Source organism: Hemicordylus capensis, chromosome 5, assembly GCF_027244095.1.
Source record: "Hemicordylus capensis ecotype Gifberg chromosome 5, rHemCap1.1.pri, whole genome shotgun sequence".
NCBI classification, from domain to species: domain Eukaryota; kingdom Metazoa; phylum Chordata; class Lepidosauria; order Squamata; family Cordylidae; genus Hemicordylus; species Hemicordylus capensis.
This window is the reverse complement of record NC_069661.1, coordinates 251,600,540-251,620,587: the sequence shown is the minus strand read 5'-3', so window position 1 is coordinate 251,620,587 and position 20,048 is coordinate 251,600,540. Positions and strand designations below refer to the sequence as shown.

The following is a 20,048-nucleotide window of genomic DNA, read 5'->3' as shown; positions in this document are numbered from 1 at the left end:
CCTAAAATGCAGGCCATGTGCGCATTTATCTTCTTCTTGTGGGCATTGTATGAAATACAAGCACTAGAGGGCAGCACATCCTCAAAGGAGTTCACCTTTTCCCCTTCTTCTGTTAAAGAGCTGCGATGCCTGTTGCTATGAGCAGTGCACTGGAATTACTGCATCGTAGGTTGAAGGGTGCATTTTTACATGGGCACCATACCTGATCCTGGGACTGGCTAGATGAGCAAGGCCTAAAGCAGGGGTGGAAAAGCGGTGGCTAGGGGTGATAGGAGTCATCGTTGAACCACAGCTGGGGGGCAGGTTTGCCCCACCCCTGGTCTAAAGGCAAGAACCCTCTTCCCCAGACTTTGCCCCTACAATTCAATAGTCCTCTTCAGACATGCAAGAAAAGGGAAGCTGCACTTGTGTACTGTGTCCCAATGGCACAGGCGGAAGACCCACCTAGAAGGGCGCTCCAGTCTTCTGGTCATGGAAATGGCCGCCATCACGTTCACGGCATTGGCCTCTTTGGAGAAATGTCAACTCGTTTGGCAGCTACATGGGATCAGGCCTTCACTGTTGCTGCCCCCGGACTTTGGAATGTGCTCCCTGCTGAAATAAGAGCCTCCTCATCTCTGGCAACTTTTAAAAAGGCACTGAAGACACACATTTATTCACCCAGGCTTTTAATTAGATTTATAGTTTTAATATTTTCAATATTGGGCTTAAATGTTTTCAATGAATTTAATTGTTAATTGATTTGTTTTCAATTATTTTAAATGTAAACCGCCCAGAGACACAAGTTTTGGGCAGTAGAGAAATATTTTAAATAAATAAACAACGTTTGGAGTGTGGTCATGTGAGACTTCTCGGCATGGGGTGGGGCTTGCTGGCTTTTGTTTTTGCATGACTGAAGATGACTAAAGATTTTCTGAATCCTGGCCTTAACCCAGCTTGAATGCATTAGCTGACAGATTGCGCGATTGTATGTCGGCTTAATGTTGCGTGCACACAAACTGTGCAAGTTGCACAAATGCAAAACTTTTGCAAATGGTGTTAAATTAGAGTAAGTCTGTTACTTCCAATGGGCTTATTCTCACATAACGTCACTTACATGCATGCAGCGTTACTAGGCTGATGTGCTGTTGCACAGGATGCAAGCCAGTGTAGGTTTCCACCAGAAGCTGCCCAACGCTTCCATGTAAGGCTAAGCAGAGGGAAATCTGTGTGGGACCCCACCCAGCAGCCTAGACAGATTCAGAGAGGAGAGGTCCATTGATGGGCTTTTGTTCCCAGCATCTGGTATGTAGCCTTAGCTACCCAAGCTGATAAAAATCCATATATAGAGGCATGGCTCAGCACATGCTTTTCTTTTAAAAACTGAATAAATAAAGATGAGAGCGGCCTAGCTTCCTGAGCTGCTGCCGCCACCCCCACCCCTGCCGTGCCCTGTGGCGCTCTGTTGGAGCTGAAGTCCATCTATGAAAAATAGTCTGTGCTGCAAAATGGAAAAAGAATGACACAGGCAGGCACTCCGCTGGAAAGAGAGGGAGCCGGCCACATCCCCTCAAATTCTGTTCCCCACATATACCTCGGATGCAGGATTTGCCTCCTTCCATTCCGTCTGCCCAGCCCCAAATCCTTGTATCTGTCCGGGGTTCTCAAACTTTGATCCCCCACTGTGGTTGGCTAAGGACTGGTCAGAGGATCGAGAACCGTAATCTTCAAGCGGGGGCCACTTTGGCAAAACCCCTTCCATACAAGAGCCATTTCCCACTGTGCTGACCTCTGCACAGTACCATCCTTTTCTCAGGACTGGGAGAGCTCTTTAGGAGAGCCAGAGGCCTCTCTTAGCAGCCCGATGGGGAAAGCACTGGGAAGGGCGACACTGCCCAGCACTCTGTACATGCCTTTCAAGATGGCACAGGGGCTCTGCTTCCCTTGAAGGAGTCCCCGGGCACTGAGTAAAAGCACAGTGGGAATTCGTCATCTCCACTTTGGCCAAAGCTTCACAGAGGCCCAATGGACAATTTGTCAGGGGGCTGCACTTAGGGTTGATGGGGACCACCACAGGCCCGCCCAGGCCTTACAATGAAGAACACTCCTTCCCACTGGCTTCCTTCATAGCCCATCCCATACACATCCTCTTGGCTCTCACTTCTGGAAGAACACCATTTCAGATGGACTGGGCACCAAACAGCCACCAAAAGTATTATTATTCACATTTTATATCCTGCTCTTCCTCCAAGAAGCCCAGAGCAGTGCACTACATACTTAAGTTTTTCCTCACAACAACCCTGTGAAGTAGGCTACGCTGAGAGAGAAGTGACTGGCCCAGAGTCACCCAGCTAGTTTCATGAGGCTGAATGAGGATTTGAACTTGGGTCTACCCGGTCCTAGTCCAGCACTCTAACCACTACACCATGCTGGCTCTTGCATGCAGAAGTATTCAGAAGCCAGCCAGCCTTCAAAAGAGCCCTTAAGACACATTGTTTCAGCCAGGCTTTTAGTAATCGCTGAATGTTTTAAATTGCTGTTCTTAATAGTTTGCCTTATTTTGTTTTTCGTGCACTTGTTTTTGTAAATTGTCTGGCACCTTTGGAGTCAGGCAGTAAAAAAAATAATAAAAGCAATGCTCTCAACTGACCATCCATTGAAGAGTTGTGTTAGGTAACTAAGTTCAGCTGTTGGGCACAAGGGGGAGCCAGAGCTCTATGAAAGACGCATGTAGTGCTTGGCCCTAATAAAAGCATCACTGAAATTACGGCTTTGGAGTCTTTTCCTAATAGACCCATACAGGTCGCTACTATTTTTTACATTACAGTAGGATGCACTATGAGAAATGTGTGTGTTACTTCATAGAACTAGACAAAGGAGAGCAGGTGTAGTTGCTATGAGTGAACAGGGGTCTGGATTCAATGCCATACACCAGGGGCTCCCAAACGGGACTGCTCCAAATGTTGCTGAACTACAACTCCCTGCAATGTATTGCTGCTGGAGGTGGCAAGAGCTGTAGTTCAGCAACATCTGGAGCAGTCCAGCTTGGGGACCCCCTACTAGACACCACTGCCTGTTACCGACTTCCTTGCCTTCCGTTGCCCCCTGGTGTACCGCGCAGCCTTAAGACGGGCATAACCACCACCCGCTTCCAGAATTCTTGGGAATGGATAGTCCAGCTAGCTCAGTATTGTCTACACAGACTGGCAGTGGCTTCTCCAGGGTTGCAGGCAGGACTCTCTCTCAGCCCTATCCCGGAGATGCTGCCATGGAGGGAACTTGTGCTCTTCCCAGAGCAGCTCCATCCCCTGAGGGGGAATATCTTACAGTGCTCACACTTCTAGTCTCCCTTTCATATGCAACCAGGGCAGACCCTGCTTAGCTAAGGGGACAAGTCCTGCTTGCTACCACCAGACTAGCAGCTCTTGAGGATTTCAGGCAGGAGTCTTTCCCAGCCTTACCTCAGATGCCAGGAATTGAACCCAAGACCTTCTGTATGGAAAGCAGATGCTCTGCCACTGAGCTGCAGCCTCACCGCCTGTGAGGAAAGCCAGGAGAGCCAAACAGGTAGGAAAGCAATGTGGATTTGTAGAGTAACATTGCCCTCCCCACCTATCAAAGAGGTAGTGACATCAGTGCTTCAACCCATCTTCGTCAAGATGCAACCCAACAATTGACTGCATCCCATCAGCTGAAGACCAATGGCTTTTAAGAAGAGAAGAACCAGCCCACCCCCAGCCCGTTCCCGAGTGGGCCGAGGTCCCACTATCACTTCACCATACAATGGACCTCTGCTCAGGCAGTTCATCTGACTGGCCTGCAGGGTCATTCCAAAAGAGCTTCTGGAAAAGATAAGCAGTCGCCAGTGGGCTGAAACACACACTACTACCCTGGAAAATTGCAGAGATTGGCCCCTATTTTCTTCAAGATTTGGTGGAGGAGGGATTGCATCCGCTCTTCTATATATCACAACTGTGTGTTACTGAGGAAGGCAGAAGATACAATATCCAGCTAAAAGTTTAAGTGATCTCCGCTTTGTCATTCACTTCTTTATATTATGGTTTTGGATCTGGCAGTATGTTTCTGGGATCAAGAACCTGCTTCTCTGCAGTGGTATCTGGTTGCTTTTGCAAGTGAAGCTTGGTTCAACTGTGTGCTTGCTAGGCACCCTAACCAGGAATTTATTTTTCCACAGATGAGAAGTGATACTCCCTACAAAGCCTACCACTTTCTATACAGTGCAATCCCCAAAATACTGCATTGCAACTATAGCAAAGGGATTACCTTCAGGAGATGCAGTCTAACCAGAAGAGCCATTCAGGTGTCGGGAAGCTGATTTCTGAAGCCACCAATCCACGACACACTCTCCAAGATCAAAGAGCATGACAGCACTTTTCAGTGGACATCAATCACTATGTGTGCATATGATGAGGATGAGAATGGCAATACAAGATCAGAAGGAAATTCCTCACAGAGCTACGGTTTTTCAAACATTTTATTTTTTAAAAAAAGATCTAGATATTTGCTAACCAAATAATTGAGCACAAATGCCAACTTGAGAGCTTCAGTCACTCTCTAAGTAACTTCTAACAGGCACGTGAAGAATCTCACAGACAAGAGGACTTTCCCCGACTGCAAGGCCCACAAAAGAAGTCCTTGTCCATGCCCACTTTGACAACACTTCCTCGACCAGCCTGGGAAATGAGCCGAGCTGCGACGTGTGCCGGACACCATTTCCAGAAATCTGCCAGAGGCTTGTCTCTGGATGCTCCTGGAAAGCCAACCACAGACAGTTCTTCCAGCTATGTCAGACACGGACAGGCACTGTGAGAGAGTTATTACTCAATTTGATTTAGCATCCAGTGCTCAGTAATTCTTTGCTGGTAAATGATCAGCTTCATGCTTGTATGCCGAACGCTCCCTTATCCAGACCCCTCTGTAGAAGGCTGACCAACCTCCCAGGAAACCAAGCAGACCCAACATCCTATTGCTACACCCCAAACCCCACCAGCTGCACTAATGTCTCACCACTCCCCCTTTCTCCCCGCTTCCTCAAGCGAGGCAACAAACCCTCAAATACACAATTAGCAAGGACCGATGCTATTTATGCCCAGAGCAATACATTTGCACATTTTCCCTCTCCCTTCACACCATGTGGAAACCACACACGACTTTTCCCAATACTTCCCCTCAATCATGGTCGATAGGAGTTGACCAACGGCAGTCCTGCATCACGCAGATATGTAGCCTGCTACCAAACCGATTCAGCCTAGATTTCACTATTGCAGCCGCTTTCAAGACAGGAATGCACTGCAAAAGAAAACACACAGAGAGAGAGACAATACACATTTTAGAGCAACTGTCGAAAGATTGTAAGAAACTGCCTGCAGCTGCAGAAAATAAATGCTTTGGATCCGACTGTAAGTGGACTCCCAAAGGCAAGGATCCACACATTTGGGCTCTCCTTGGTAGACAGTCAAAATATATGGTCACCACTTAGGAGGGGAGTTCCTCATCCCCAACAGCATCCTGAGCTTTGGAGGAGGCGGCCTGGCTCACTGCTTCCAAGTGGCTCCAATGCTCAGCAACATGACTCACGCAAGGGAGCTTCCACCCTCCTCCCAAGTCTCAGGGAGGGTGGAGAGAGGAGCTCAGACACAGCGAGCCTTGCTGCTTCTGAGCCCCCTTCTGAGAGTCTCTGCCTTTCCCCCAATCCTTCCCTTCCCGCCCTTCTAGGGCATTGGAAGAGGTACCCATTTGGTGTCAGTGTCTATTTGGTGTCAGTGTTCATTTGCAGCCTGCTTACCTACAGAGAGGCAGGGCAGAGACACAGGTCTTGGCAGGCTTCAGCTGGAGGCAATGCACACTGACAGTCCTAGTCCTTGATCATGCTGGACTTCTGGTAGGAGTGTGCCCCCTAGAGGCTAGTTAGACACATAGCACCAGCAGCACTCCAATATAACCAAGTAAAACGTATTATATTGAGTGGGTTATAATACAAATTATAATCCACAGCCAAATCCAGCTACTGATTCAGAATGCCGAGTCTGATGCACTCTGCACACGCATGTGCATGCAGGCAGCACTGGCAATGGTCTCTTAATCCAAAACAGAAAATAACCTTCCTTGGATCCTTCGAATTTGCAGGATACTCAGAAATGCAGGGTCTTGGCACAGAAGTTGCCAACGAATCTTTCATTAAATCAATCAGTCTCCATCCAATCACTCAGTAGTATTCGTCAATAAGGCTTCATTCTACTTTAGCTGTGGCAGCAGGATCTCTATGAACAAATGTCTGCCGTTTGCCCCATTCCCCAAAGGCTTGCCCACTTCTACAGAATCCCTGTATTCTCACAGGAGCCAGACTGAAAGGCCAGCACAAGTGCTATCCACGAGTCTTCTGGTCCAAGAATCCTTCCCATATTCTTTGCTCGAGCAGAGAACTCAATAGTGCTCTGGCCGTTAGGCTTATTGCTATTGATAAAGGAAGCCAAGCAGAATACAAGTGGCTTCCGAGTGGCAAAGGGATGCTGTTAAAGAGGCTCATGAACTCCAAGGCCCCAGCTTGCTCTTCCCTTCGGCAGGGATTCTGGCACTGACCCAGCCTTGACTACCAAGCCTGGCCTTTGGGCGAGTGTAGCTTAAATGCCTTGCCTACCTGACGACAAAAAAAAGAGTTACAAGTGTATGCAAAAGAGGAGCGGGTGGGGGTGGGGGTGGGCACAGCAATACCAGACCTTACGAGGCATCTTGTGGAGGAGCGGAAGGGTCCTGGCTCTCGGGCTCTGGGGGAGGAGCTGGAACCGACTCCTCTTTCTTCTGCGCAGCCAGGAACTCATGAATTGCCTTCTCAATCTGCGGCCTGAAGATGTGGTTTAGCTTTGGATCCACCACCTGAGAAATAATTCTGTCCACTCCAGCTTCCAGCATCCCCGACCTGGGGCAAAGACAAAGGAGGCATTCAGCTCCTCCAAAAAGCTTCCCTCCTACTCCCACCGTTGTCATCGTGTCAGTTGCAACGAGCATTAACATGGTGTGAACAGCTCTCTTGGTAGCTCCTGCACAGGAGAGGCAGTCCACCCACTGCAAAGGAAACCAGGACATTTTGCAGAGCCTTAGCTAAGCAGGCTCTGCCCTGGTTGCATATGAATGGGAGACTAGAAGTGTGAGCAATGCAAGAGACTCCCCTCAGGGGATGGAGCCACTGCTCTGGGAAGAGCAGAAAGTTCCAAGTTCCCTCCCTGGCAATATCTCCAAGAGAGGGCTGAGAGAGACTCCTGCCTGCAACCTTGGAGAAGCCACTGCCAGTCTGTGAAAACAATATTGAGCCAGATAGACCAAGGGTCTGACTCAGTATATGGCAGCTTCCTATGTTCCTATGAGCCCTGCAGAACTCACAGCAGACATATGGTCACCTGAAGGGAAGGCACGTGAAGAGAAGCCACTGCAGGGTGTTTGTGGCACAGAAAGCAGCAAATAAAACGTGTCTTGGCACAAACGGGAGGGCAAGCATATGAAAGCAAGCATAATGAAATGGGTGGGAGAAGTGGGGAGGTGACCTTTTTGGCTGGCACATTTACCATGAAAAGTAGAAAGGCGGCTTTCTCCCCAGGACTTGCCACTGTCACCTGATCACTACATCTGCCAGTCTAGACACACGGGCACTTTTTAGAAGACAGGCAAAAATAAACACATGCAGCACAAGACAAAGAGCTTTTTCGGGAAGAGAATGTCAGAAACCAAAAAGAGACTTATTGCTCCAAGGGCCGAGTCGGATCAAGAGAGAAGGGCAGGTGGAGTGAAGTCATGTCTGCAACAGACCAGGGGAAGCAAAACCAAGGACACTGCCTAACATTTAGGAAAGGAGCTGCAAGCCTCATGTGACCCTGGCTGGGCAGAAAACGAAGGTGCTTGTGAGGCTCTGTGGGCACTTACTAAGAGTGGGGTTCTTTCACGCTGGGTCCTAATGAGTCTGTATGAGTCCTGACTGGTCCAGCATGAACTCAGTTACTTTCCCGCATTTCCAACTCCTGCAGTTTGTTTGTTCTGCCAAATACCAAACTGGCAGCCACACGCAGCACTGGCACGGTGGGAGAACCTGCCCTTGTGCTTGGAGCAAGAAAAAACGCTGCTGCAGAATTGCTCCTTTACCTCCAGGTTGAAGAAGGGCAAATGGGGCGGGCGGGGGGGGGGGGGGGAGAGAGACCCTGTTACGTTTCTCTCCCACATCTTTTCTCCAAGACAGGGCAGATTAAGAAAAAGGAAAGGACCAGGACCATGTGGGTACACAACATGCAGTGAGCCAGAATGCTAACATGTGGAGTAGGGAATCTGCCTTCCACTGACTGTTTGTAGTAAAGCCACACACTACAACTGATGGCACATTCCCATATTCCATAAGCAACTTCCATATTATTAGTCAACCCCTCACATGCATGTGAAATTGACTAATGGCAAGGAATAAGATCCCATATCAAACGCTATGTATCCTTAGCATAAGAACAGCCCTGCTGGACAGGCCCCAGGCCTATCTACTCCAGCATCCTGTTTCACACAGTGGCCCACCAGATGCCTCTGGGAAGCCCACAGGCAAGAGCTGAGGGCATGCCCTCTCTCCCACTGCAACTGGTACTGAGAGGCATCTTGCCTCTGAGGCTGGAGGTAGCCTATAGCCGTCAGACTAGTAGCCATTGATAGACCTCTCCTCCATCCTTAGCAAAGTCTACCTCACACTGGAGAACTATCAAATTTGATTAATACAAGCATGCATCCATCAAGGAAAGTCTGCTCACAGATGGGTCCAGGAACATAACAACAATGACTCCTTATCATCAGCTGCTTAAATAAGAGAAACGCTAAGGGGTGGGTGTGTGGCCCCTTAAGAGGCTAGACTCACCTCTGTTTATTCTGAAACTAACTTGTTCATAGCCCACAAATGTGGACGATGCTCAAGGCCTATTCCACAGGAAAGATGTCACAGGTGACCAGATGCACAGTAACAATGAGAAATGGAACAGGGTGTTTACTGCAGTCATCTTGAGGCTCCAAAAGAGTCTCTTCAAGTTCGGTCAGAAATGGTGTGCCCTTGATGGTATTCCAGAGGGACTGCAAGACCAATCTACTTTTAAATCTCACCTTTTAAAAGTGGCAATTCTCTTTATTTAGCAGGGGGAGAGCAACGGGCCCTATCCATCCCCAGCTCAGCATCCCTTCAATGGCTGTTGCTGGTGTCTATCTTATGTTTCTTTTTCAGATTGTGAGCCCTTTGGGGACAGGGAGCCAGTTTATTTATTTAAATCTATGTAAACCACTTCGAGAACTTTTGTTGAAAAGTGGTATATAAATATTTGTCACATTCGTGCTGTGTCGTTCACACAACTGTCAGCACTTCAGATGAATAGAAAGCCATAGGATGCAGCTTTTATTGGTAGGCTATGGCATTTTTCTGGGGTTGAAGTTAGTTGCATTTTAATATTTTAAAATTCCAAACATTTTCTTTTTAATATATGAATTACTTTCAACTTTAGAAAAGCAGCATAGAAGTGTCTGAAAACAAAAACAAATTAATAGGGAAAAGCACATGTTCAATCATCTTTGGAACCTCTGCTAACAGTCCTGTACTTCTGCCATCTTCTAACTTTCCTGCCTGATCAACTCCTTCAGGCTGTTCAGAAGTTGAGGACGGGAACCATAATTTACAACGATTTCACACACCAATCATTTAAAACTTGCAGGCTTAAATAAAGCATGCCTCCAAACAGTGTTCCCTCTAACAGGGATTCCCAGATGTTGTTGACTACAACTCCCAGAATCCCCAGCTGCAATGGCTTCTGCTTGGAGATTCTGGGAGTTGTAGTCAACGACATCTGGGAATCCTTGTTAGAGGGAACACTGCCCCCAAACACTTTTTCTAGGCACATGGCAAAACAATTTTCTTGAATCCCACTGTCTGTTTTAGAGAATCAGCCTTCAACATAGCAAGGTATATAGCAAATATTTCAAATGGTGTTTAAAAAAATACAGATGATAAATACCCCACACTCAGTCCACATTATAAGAAAATCCTACTTGTTTTAGCAGGGCTATAGACTTTGAACCCATCATTTCCTTCCCACTTTCCAATAAGCAAGATGCCGAGAGTATATGGTTCTCAGTCTGGCCTTCCATAAAATTAGAGAATGATCTCCACCAGTGCTCCCTCTAAGGTGTGCACACACTCACACATTTTTTTATGTCCCCTCAGTCAATTTTAGGTCCCTATCAGGTTGAATCAGAAAAGCTCCACTCGGAATTCACATGTGCACACACTGCCTTGATACTGCCACCCAGAACAGAACTCATTCTGCAGACAGATGAAAGAAATTAGAGAGAACACTGATCTCCACATGTTGGCAAAGAACACCAGCTGTGTGGCTCAGCTGCAACAGTATTCAAGGAGCCAGACATGAAAGTGGAGAACTTGTGCTGGACAAGGACAAAACAAAATGGAATCAAACTGCTTATGATGTGGGTGGGTAAAAACAAAGCGGACTTAAAATGCTGCCAGTTCAGATGATGTTCTTTCGCCCTCAAACTGGTAGATGTGTGTAGTCCGCCACCAGATCATCAAAAGTTCTACTTGGGCAAAAACATAGCGTGTGTTCGCAACAGGATTACAAGCACCTAAACTCTCATCACACAAGATGAAGGGCCACCATTTTGCCAGAAACATCCTACACGAACTCCACCCGCAGAATTCGAATTTCACCCTCAGTGATCTGAACTTGATTACTGGCACTGCTATTTAAGCACCTTTTACTTACTGAATCACACTCTGCCTCAGGCCATTCCGCAGCTGGTTTTTGTTCATTGCTGGATTCCATTCCTGCTTATCCAGGTGAGTAGACACAAAGTTGTCCACTTTCTGTCTCAAATTCTGGTAGGCTGGCTAAACAAGAGAGTCCAATTAATACCAACTCAAGGCGGGGGGGGGGTGCTTGCAAATGCCCCCTCGACTTCTTGAAATCCAGTTTTCTACCCTATGGGTTTTTGATCGGCACGGCTTCATTTCCCTTTAGAATTGCTTCTAACTAATCCGAGTGCGGCAGTGCAGACTACGTGAACACAGAGTGCCTCGGACTGCATGCAAGTCTATGGCCATTACAAAAGCTAAGGCCAGGTTTCACTTAGGACACCACACTACAGTCCGAGTGCATGAGATGCACATTCTTTATGCATAGGAATTCTACTCCGGCAGGATTTTCAGCAAAGGCAACCTTTCCAGGTAATTCTGAGCAAATACAACTGAGCATAATGTGCTGGAGAGGGGCACAGGCAGCAAAATGTTTCTCCTTGGAGGGAAGTTACAGCAAGGCCTGGTGGCATTCCTTCACACATAATAAAAGTTAGTCGTAAAGGTGCATTGGCCCAGGGCTCGACGATTCTCATTATGACACCTGGAAAGGCAAGAGTGGCGCTTGAGCCAGGCAATGGACAGATGTGACCAAGCGGAGTGGGGAAGCAAGCCGAGTGGGTTGCTCTCTCCTCTTCCGGGTTGCTCCAGTCCATCATCTGCCTTAGCCAGACAGGCATGACCAGGAGGAAGAGTGCGCCAACAAAGCAGCGGCTGGTTGCTCCTTCTTCTCCTTGGTTGCATTCATCTGGCTCAGGCAGCTGATGGACCGATGAGACCAGGAGAAGAAGGGAGCCATTCAGCCCTGCCTTGCTTGCTCACTCCTCCTCTGGGTCATGTTGATCCATTACCTGCCTGAGCCAGACAGGCATGACCAGGAGGAGAGAGCATGCAAGGTGAGGAGTCCTCCTCCTCCTCCTCACACACACCCCCAGCAGAGGGCAGTCTGGCTCTTTATGTTTTGGATTGGTTCTTAGAGCCAAATCGAAACTGTCCAGCCCTGCGTTAGACCAGTTAGTTAGGAAAATGGCTAGGGCTGCCAGAGCTTGATGCAGAAACGGTGTTTTGTTTGGGGGGTTTTAAAGAGAGAGAAAGCAAATGGCTTTAGTTATATGCAATAGTGGGTTTCAGAGGGCTAGACAAAAAGGAGATTTTGATGTTTAACTCTGAAATAATCTAGCTAAAGTTATTGATTTTATAAAGGATGACAATAGGCTGACTGGATGACTGGATTGAAATAAAAAGCCTTTTTCTTATCAATTCCAGACCTGAAGGCAGGTCCTAAGGAAAAAAAAATCAGTTATGACAGAACTGGTATTATAGTCCAATAAGACAAACAAAATATGGAAATAAAAAGTGACTGATGGTTCAAAATGTGAAAGTGACAAGTGGAATTTTCTTATACATGAGAACATAAGAACAGCCCAGCTGGATCAGGCCAAAGGCCCATGTTGTCTCAATTCTTGCCTCAAGCAGTGGCTAACCAGGTGCATCTGGGAAACCTGTAAGCAGGGAAGAGAGGGCAACTGTCCCCTTCCATTGGCGTTCCCCAGCACCTGGTGTTCAGAGGCATCCCCCCATACAAAGGCTAGTGGCTACTGATAGCCCTCTCCTCCATGAATGTGTCTATGCTCCCTTTAAAACCATCTAGATTGGCGGCCATCACCACAGCCAGTGGCAGCAAATTCCACAGTTTAACCAACCACATGTTTTGTAAAGAAGTACTTTGTCTTGAAGTTCCCAACATTTAGCTTCAACAGGTGACCCTGGGTTCTAATATGACATACATCTGGTGGGAACATAAATACACAGAGAAACGATGGGGAAATCTCTCATGTATCCAATCTGTGAGTGGCTGCAAAACTTCCTTGAATCCTAAGGTGGATATCAAGGTATTAAAAGATTATGTTCAAACTAGACAGATATCACACTGCAAATATGTTGACTACTGGGCCTGGCAGAATTCTGTAGGCAACATTTTGGAAACTGAATTAGTTGCCACTACTGGAGCTCTGGAATACTGTGATAATGAATACACTGTATGTATAAACGTCTGTGGGAAGGACAATGTGGACCAATGTTCCCTCTAACAGGGATTCCCAGATGTTGTTGACTGCAACTCCCAGAATCCCCAGCTGCAATGGCTTTTGCTTGGGGGTTATGGGAGTTGTAGTCAACAACATCTGGGAATCCCTGTTAGAGGGAACAGTGATGTGGGCTCCAGGCAGGACAGAGGTATTAGTCCTTCTGATCCAGGATTAGGTTTATCTCTGGACAGGATTATATTCTCCCTTTTGAAGAATCAGATTCACAGCTTGGCAGTGCTCCTTGATCGGATGCTCCTTTTGGAGGCTTAGATAGCATGGTTTCAAGGAGCACTTTTTAGTAAAAAGTGCTCCTTATAACCGCTGCTATCTGAGCCTCCAAAAGGATGTATTTCGTGCACATCCAAGGTGGCAGTGAGCAAGTGCTTTAAACGGAGGAATGCAGCTCTTATCTGCCCCTTGGCTGCCCCAGCCTGGCGCTGTCCATAACAAACAGCCCTGCTCTCTGTTCTTAGAAGCTATACCATGTGTGGGCTTCCTGTTTGGGAACAAGAAGTTCCCTGTTCCCTTCCCATGGGACTACGTCCCATGGACGTAGTCATGTAAATGCTGGAGTGATATGTTCCAAGCAAGTAGTGCCACAGGTGCGGACTCCATCTTGAGTGCTCAGCAACACTGAGTCCAATACCAGCCTACTTCCATTTAAAGGGCCTGCTGCCCCTCTGCCAAGAGGTCTTGGCCAGGGGAACTTGAATCGTCTTGGCGCCTAAAAATTAAGAGGCGCCAAAACAATTCATGCAGAGCCCTACTTTTTACCAGCTTTTCTGAAAGAGCTGAACTTGGGCATACTGTAGTTTATGTTCCAGTAACCTCCAAGCCGGACTCCTGTAATGCACTTTATGCAAGGTCGTTGGAAAATCTTCAGAAATTTCAACTGGTGCAAAATTCAAGGTGCTGGTTTTAATCTTTAAAATATTTAAGAGAATGCCTTTTTCACTTTGAATTTCACCACCTATTAAGATCTTCAAGGGAGGTTCGTCTGAGGGTGCCTCCAGCTCGTCTGGTGATGATTCCAAGGCGAGCCTTCTCTGTAGTTGCCCCAGAACTGTGATGCTCCATCACAGCTGATGCTCCATGCACTTTCTGCTGATGTCCCATCCCTGTTGACTTTTAGGAAACAACTGAAGATACATCTCTTCAGCCAAGCTTTTGAGTTATGTAGTAGTTTATATGGGCATCTAGTTTAATTTGAACTTTTTATATGCTTCAATTGTTTTAAAATGTCTGGGTTTGTTTTATTGTTGAAAACTGCCTAGAGACTTTGGCAGTGGGTGGTACACAAATATGTTAAATAAGAAATAAATACAATAAAGCCCTAAACAGTTTGGGACCAAGTTAACATAAAGACTGCCTTTCTCCACATTCCTCCTTGTGTACTCCAGTCTATATCAGAAGCTCTGCTCCAAATGCCTCCACTACATGAAATCCAGCAGGAGTCTACCAGACATAGGACTTTTTCAATGGTGGCACTGACTTTAGGAAATTTTTCAGGCCAAGTCCTAGCTTCTTCTAAAGCCTTTGGGCCTAACTGTATACAATTTATGATTTGCTTATTTATTCTTTATGATTTGTTATGATTTATTTATTCTTATTTATTTATTTATTCTTATGATTTGTTTGTTTATTCTTTAAAACTGACAGTTTTTATGGCTGCTGTTTTTCTTGTCCTACTGCTGCCAGTTTTTAAAGTGTATTTTGTAGACCTTGATTTCGAGACCTTAAAAACCATCATTAGTTCTTTGAGGTATTTTTAGACTGAATCTTTTAACACCATAATTCTCCAAACTGTTAAAGAATAACTCACAAATTTAACTCACAGAAATTGCTTCCATTCTCTCCTTTAGATTCTTTTCAGTGCTTTTTGTTAGGTTATCAAAGCAATGGCTAGTTTTAAGGCATCTATTTTTTAAAAGGCTTGAAATTTAAATCAGGTTCAGAAGAGAAAGATATCAAACAGTACCTCCGGCTGCAATCCTATGCACACTTGCCTACAGGCTTCAATGAAGGCATTGGGGTCTGCTGTTAAACACACAGGCTATCAAACTCTGATTTTTCAGAAAGAATACAGCAGAACAAAAAATGGAACAAAACTATGCTGCTGCCACAGGATGCAAATATCAGAGGGCATCCCTCTCAGCCCATGACCACAACGAAACCTGTAGGCATGTAGAAAGCATGATCTACTTAAAGAAATATGTTAAATATAAATAAATAAATAAATAATCATGACCATCAACAAACATGGACAGCTTGCAAATAAGGGATGTGCAGAACATTATGCGCTCGGAACATTCCACCTCAAAACAGGCCATTTCAAGTGTTTCGAGCCCTTCAGCTGAAGGATCTGTTCTGCGCTAAGACTAGAATGATCTTTTTTGAGTCAGAATGTTCCAAATGCCATTTTGGATTCCAAAATGGCACTCTTCACACATAGCCGCCATTTGTGTGGTCAGCAACCCCATGAAAATGGCTGCTGCGCTTGCACAGTGGCCAGAAGAGCACCCTTTAGGAATCCAAAATGGCACTTGGAACATTCTGGGCTGGAACGGGGTCGTTCAGTCAGCCCAGAGACAAAAGTCTGGTGCGGTGTACAAATCTGATAAACAAACCACCAGCTCAATTGGTTGTTACAACAGAACGCTGAGTCTGTTCTGTGCACATTGCTACCTGCAAGGATGCTCCAGGGCCTCTGAGGAACTCTGAGAAGGTGGCCAGATGGATGCATCCTGCATTCCCACCAAAAAAAAGATACCCACCCCCAAAAGGACAAGAAGCCCCCTCCTCACACAAAAGGAAGCTTTGTGCAACGCTTTCCGCCCAAGAACTGATTGCACCACGAGAGCAGTGCAAGCTGTGCCAGGGAGCGAGAGAGACGGCTGAACTCTACACCGAGTTCTCGGTCTCAGGTCAGGCTATACCAGTTCAGGCTCAGTTCAGGTGATCCAGGATAATGGAGTGGCTGGAGTGTTGGGACGGTGAGACCTGGGTTCGAATCCCCATCCAGCCATGAAGCTCACTTAGTGACTCTGGGCCGCCTAACCTACCTCGCAGGGTTGTTGTGAAGATAAAAATAACCGTCTCTCTGAGCTCCTCCGAGGAAGAGCGGAATTTAAATGTAACAAACAAACAAATAAATATTCAGCTCATGGAACCCCAGGGAGGAGCGGGGCGGGGGGAGCCGAAAAGGCTCCAGTCACCTTGACGACGCCTCTTCCTCCTTCGCGGAGGCGGGGCACCGGGGAAGGTGGGGGTGGTCTGGGGTGGGGGAGCCGCTACCTTCGTGTCGACGTCGGCCAGGCAGTCCCTGCGGAAGGCGTCGAAGAGGCCGCGGCTCTTCAGCTGCCCCACGATGAGGGCGATCAGCTGGGAGTCGCCGGGGGGCAGCGAGGCCGGGTCTGCCCCTCCGGGCCCCGCGGAGGAGCCCCCGCCGGCGCCGCTCACGCCAGAGGACGCGCCGCTCGACTCCGCCATGCCCCAGGCCGGGCCCTCCTCCCAGCGCGGCGCCCCCTTGGCCACGGCCGCCTGGGAGGGACGACACGGCGGCGGCAGCGGAGGCTCCCACAGCGGCTGCGGCCACCGCAGGGGCTGGTGGTGGTGCAGTGATTCTGGTCGCGGGCGGCGCGCCGCATTCTGCGTCACCTCCTCCCACTGCATGCTGGGAAGCCAGCCTCCACCACCGGGCGTGAGCGCGGCTCGAGCGGAACTCTAAATCCCAGCGTGCCTCTGCGTGGCAGGCTCCGGTTGGAGGCCGGGGGCGGGGGGGGGGGGCCGCGGAGCCTTCTGGGAGTTGTAGGACTCGTTTGGGATCCCATATGGGATATTTGTGATCGGCCCGCCGGCCAGGTACATGAGGAGGGCAGCGAAGGGACGCGGGAGAAGGAGGAAGAAGCCGCGAGGCGGCGGCGGCGGCGGCGGCCTTCCTGGTGCCGTTTGCAGAGAGGGGGACGAACAGCGACAGCAGCCCCACGAAAAGACCCAAGACTGAGGCTGGCGAATGAATCCGCGGAGAGGGAGTCGCCTAGGAGGGGGGCGGGCGCGGGACATTCCGCCTCGAAACAGGCCCAGTTCCGAGGGTTCCGGTTCCGAGCCGGAACACCCTTAAAGGTGGGGGCTGTTTCGAGCTCGGAATGGAACGACCCCTCCCGAGGCGGAACATTCCGACTGTTTCCAAGCAGCCTTTTGGGATGCAGCCTGGCACTCGGAATGGATTGGAATGCTCCGACAGAACGGGGTTGTTCCTTCGCAGTTGTTCCGACAGAACGTCCCACGCATTTTAAATTATTATTATTAATATTATAGTATTTATATTGTATTATTTTGTGTTCCGTTCCGAGCTCAGACATGAACGCAAAATGCATTTCATGCACATCCCTAGATCCTAGCCATGTTCATGTACAAGTAAGTCCCAATAGGGTTTACTTCCAAGTCCGACTTACTTGGGAGTATGTATGTCCCTGGCCCTTCCCAGACGGTGATTTCACTTTGCTTCACCACAGGGAGGGTGTGTGTGCGTTCAGACGACGACGACAACAAATATGACGGTGAAAATGTATATACTGCATTTCAACAAAAGTCCCCAAAGCAATTTACATAGATATATAAATAAATAAATTGGCTCCCTGTCCCCAAAGGGCTCACAATAATTTTTTTTTTAAAAAAACCAAAAACATAAGATACAAACCAGCAACAGCCACTGGAGAAATTCTGTGCTGGAGATGGACAGGGCCAGTTGCTCTCCCCCTGATAAAGAGAATTGTCACTTTTTAAAGGTGCCTCTTTGCGGGGGGGGGGGGGGAGGAATTTAGGTCAAAGTCCATGTGAGCCATCAAGGTGCCTTATATATACAATTTAGATTTTCCCCTGCTATTTCTCTTGAGATGTATGGAGGAGTCATACTGATAGAGCGCCTTTTTTTAAAGCCTCGCTTTTCTTTTTAACTTCTAAAAAATAGCTTTAGTCAGCGATCGTGCAGAAGATTGGCTGTCTGAAGGGGGAGCAAAACAAAAACAGAGCAGATAAATCTATCCAAAAACAAAACCCACCAGGAGAGTGCAGTGGCATAGGGAGGGCATAGGTGGCCCATGTTTGGACTGTCCGCTCCCTCCCCACCCAGCAGTGCCCCCCACATGGTCCCCCTCCGGTGCCCATAGGTGGCCCATGTTCGGACTGCCTGCCAAACTAGGGTTGCCAACATTGCATTCACAGGGTTGTTGTGAGGATAAACGTCACAGGGTGGTTGTCACAGGGTTGTTGTGAGGGTTGTGTTGTGTCACAGGATTGTTGTGAGGAGGAACTTAAGTATGTAGTACACCGCTCTGGGCTCCTTGGAGAAAGAGTGGGATATAAAATGTAAAAATGGTGTTTTAATGTAAACCGCCCTGAGCCTTTTGGAAGGGTGGTATAAAAGTTTTAATAATAAATAAATAAATAATAAAATAAATAAATTGTCTGAAATAGGGACAGGGCCGGGGGGCACCCAGGGTTAGGGTTAGGGAGAAATTGAGTCCCTAGAGGAACAAGCATTTTCCTGCAGGGAATAGGGACATCCTGCACTATGCGGGACAGTTGGCAACCCTACCCCACAACCCATGCAGAGGGAGCCCCTTTCCTCCCCGCTGCACGAGGCAGTGGCAGTGGTAGTCTGCCCCGCCGCTCAGCCGCCACCACTGCCACCGGCCAAAGCCACATGTGTAACGGGGAAAGAAGGGGTGCCCTGTGCGCACAGCGGAAAAAGAAGGTGTGTATGTGTATATATGTACAGCGAGAAAGCAGTTTATGCAAGCACACCCAAGAGTCAGCAAGGGAAGGGCATGTACAATGGGGGCCGAGATGTGCCCACCCCCCAAGTGTAAGACTTTATCAGAGTGGAACCTGCATGTGTGAAGAGGTGGCGGCATCCGTGGTGGCGGCTGAGCGGCCGAGGCAAGGCAGCCTCTCCTAGGCTGCTCACTCCCATAATTCCCAGCCACAGTGGCCTCTGGTTGGGGATTATGGGAGCTGAAGTCCAATAACATCTGGGGACCCAACGTTGAGCAACCCTGGTGTAGTGTTCTCTAAACGGATTCCCAGATGTTGGCTACAACTCCCATAATCCCCAGCCAAAGGCCATTGCAGCTAGGGACACTGGGAGTTGTAGTGAACAACATCTGGGAATCCCTGTTAGAGGGAACAGTGGAAGTGTCAATGTAGTTGGTCTGGCAAGATGTTGGTCTCTTACAGAAGTTTCCCCCAATATATATACATTTTTTAAAGGAAATTGAAATAAATTTCCATGGTCCCAATTTAATGTTTTCAAAGATACACACTATGCATGTGCAGGTAGGAAGGTGGAGGAGTGGCCTCCCGCCTCCTCTAGAAAACCATTGGCCAGAAGGGGCCAGAGAAAAGACCATGGAGCAAGCAGTATGAACAGTGCATGGAAAAACATTTCAAGGAACAGAGAGGCTTATATGCAGCCAACATATGCCCTCATAACTCGCTCTGCTTTACTCCACTTAATCCTGCAGTAAAGCTGGCCATCTGGGAAAGGCCCAGGATTTGAGGGTTCCGTTACACACTCCAAACACATTTTAAAGGGAAACTCCAGCATGGAATTGATAAGCAGGACTACAAGATTGTAGTTGTCAGTCTTGAACCGAAGAGAAAAAAATTTAGCTCATAACTGGCAGTGTTGACATCACACTAGTGATTATTTATGCACACTGTCCAGTTTGCTTTGCCACATCATCACCACATTGGATTGGGTCCCATTCACTGATTAGATCAGTGGTTCCCAACCTGGGTTCCTCCAGGTGTTGCTGAGCAACAACTCCCAGCATCCCCAACCACAACAAATTGTAGCTGAGGATGCTGGGAGTTGGACTTCAGCAGTGTCTGACTGGAGGAACCATGGTTGGGATTCGGGAACCACTGGATTAGATATTTTGACTAGAATCATTTTCATTGGGGCTCTGGATAGGGATGTTTTGCTTTGCTTAGTATTTGTATGGGGTGGGGAGCTGGTCTTGTGATAGCAAGCATGAATTGTCCCCTTTGCTAAGGAGGGTCTGCACTGGTTTGCATTTGAATGGGAG

The 20,048-nt window shown here is 47.9% G+C and overlaps 1 protein-coding gene across 2 annotated transcripts; it reads right to left on the bottom strand.

Annotated features, from left to right (window-relative positions):
• Nucleotides 1–4,456: 4,456 nt before the first annotated feature.
• LOC128326074 (biorientation of chromosomes in cell division protein 1-like) lies at nt 4,457–16,675 on the bottom strand. Of its 2 annotated transcripts, none has more exons than XM_053252158.1 (4): nt 16,252–16,675; nt 10,782–10,906; nt 6,722–6,916; nt 4,457–5,289 (listed from the first exon to the last, which is right to left on the bottom strand). In XM_053252158.1, exons 1-4 carry the CDS (start codon nt 16,627–16,629, stop codon nt 5,274–5,276), a joined length of 714 nt encoding a protein of 237 aa, XP_053108133.1. In that variant the 5' UTR covers nt 16,630–16,675; the 3' UTR covers nt 4,457–5,273. The 2 variants fall into 2 exon arrangements, with proteins under 2 accessions (XP_053108133.1, XP_053108134.1); XM_053252159.1 differs by having other exon boundaries at nt 6,717–6,916; nt 16,252–16,669.
• Between the last annotated feature and the right edge of the window lie 3,373 nt (nt 16,676–20,048).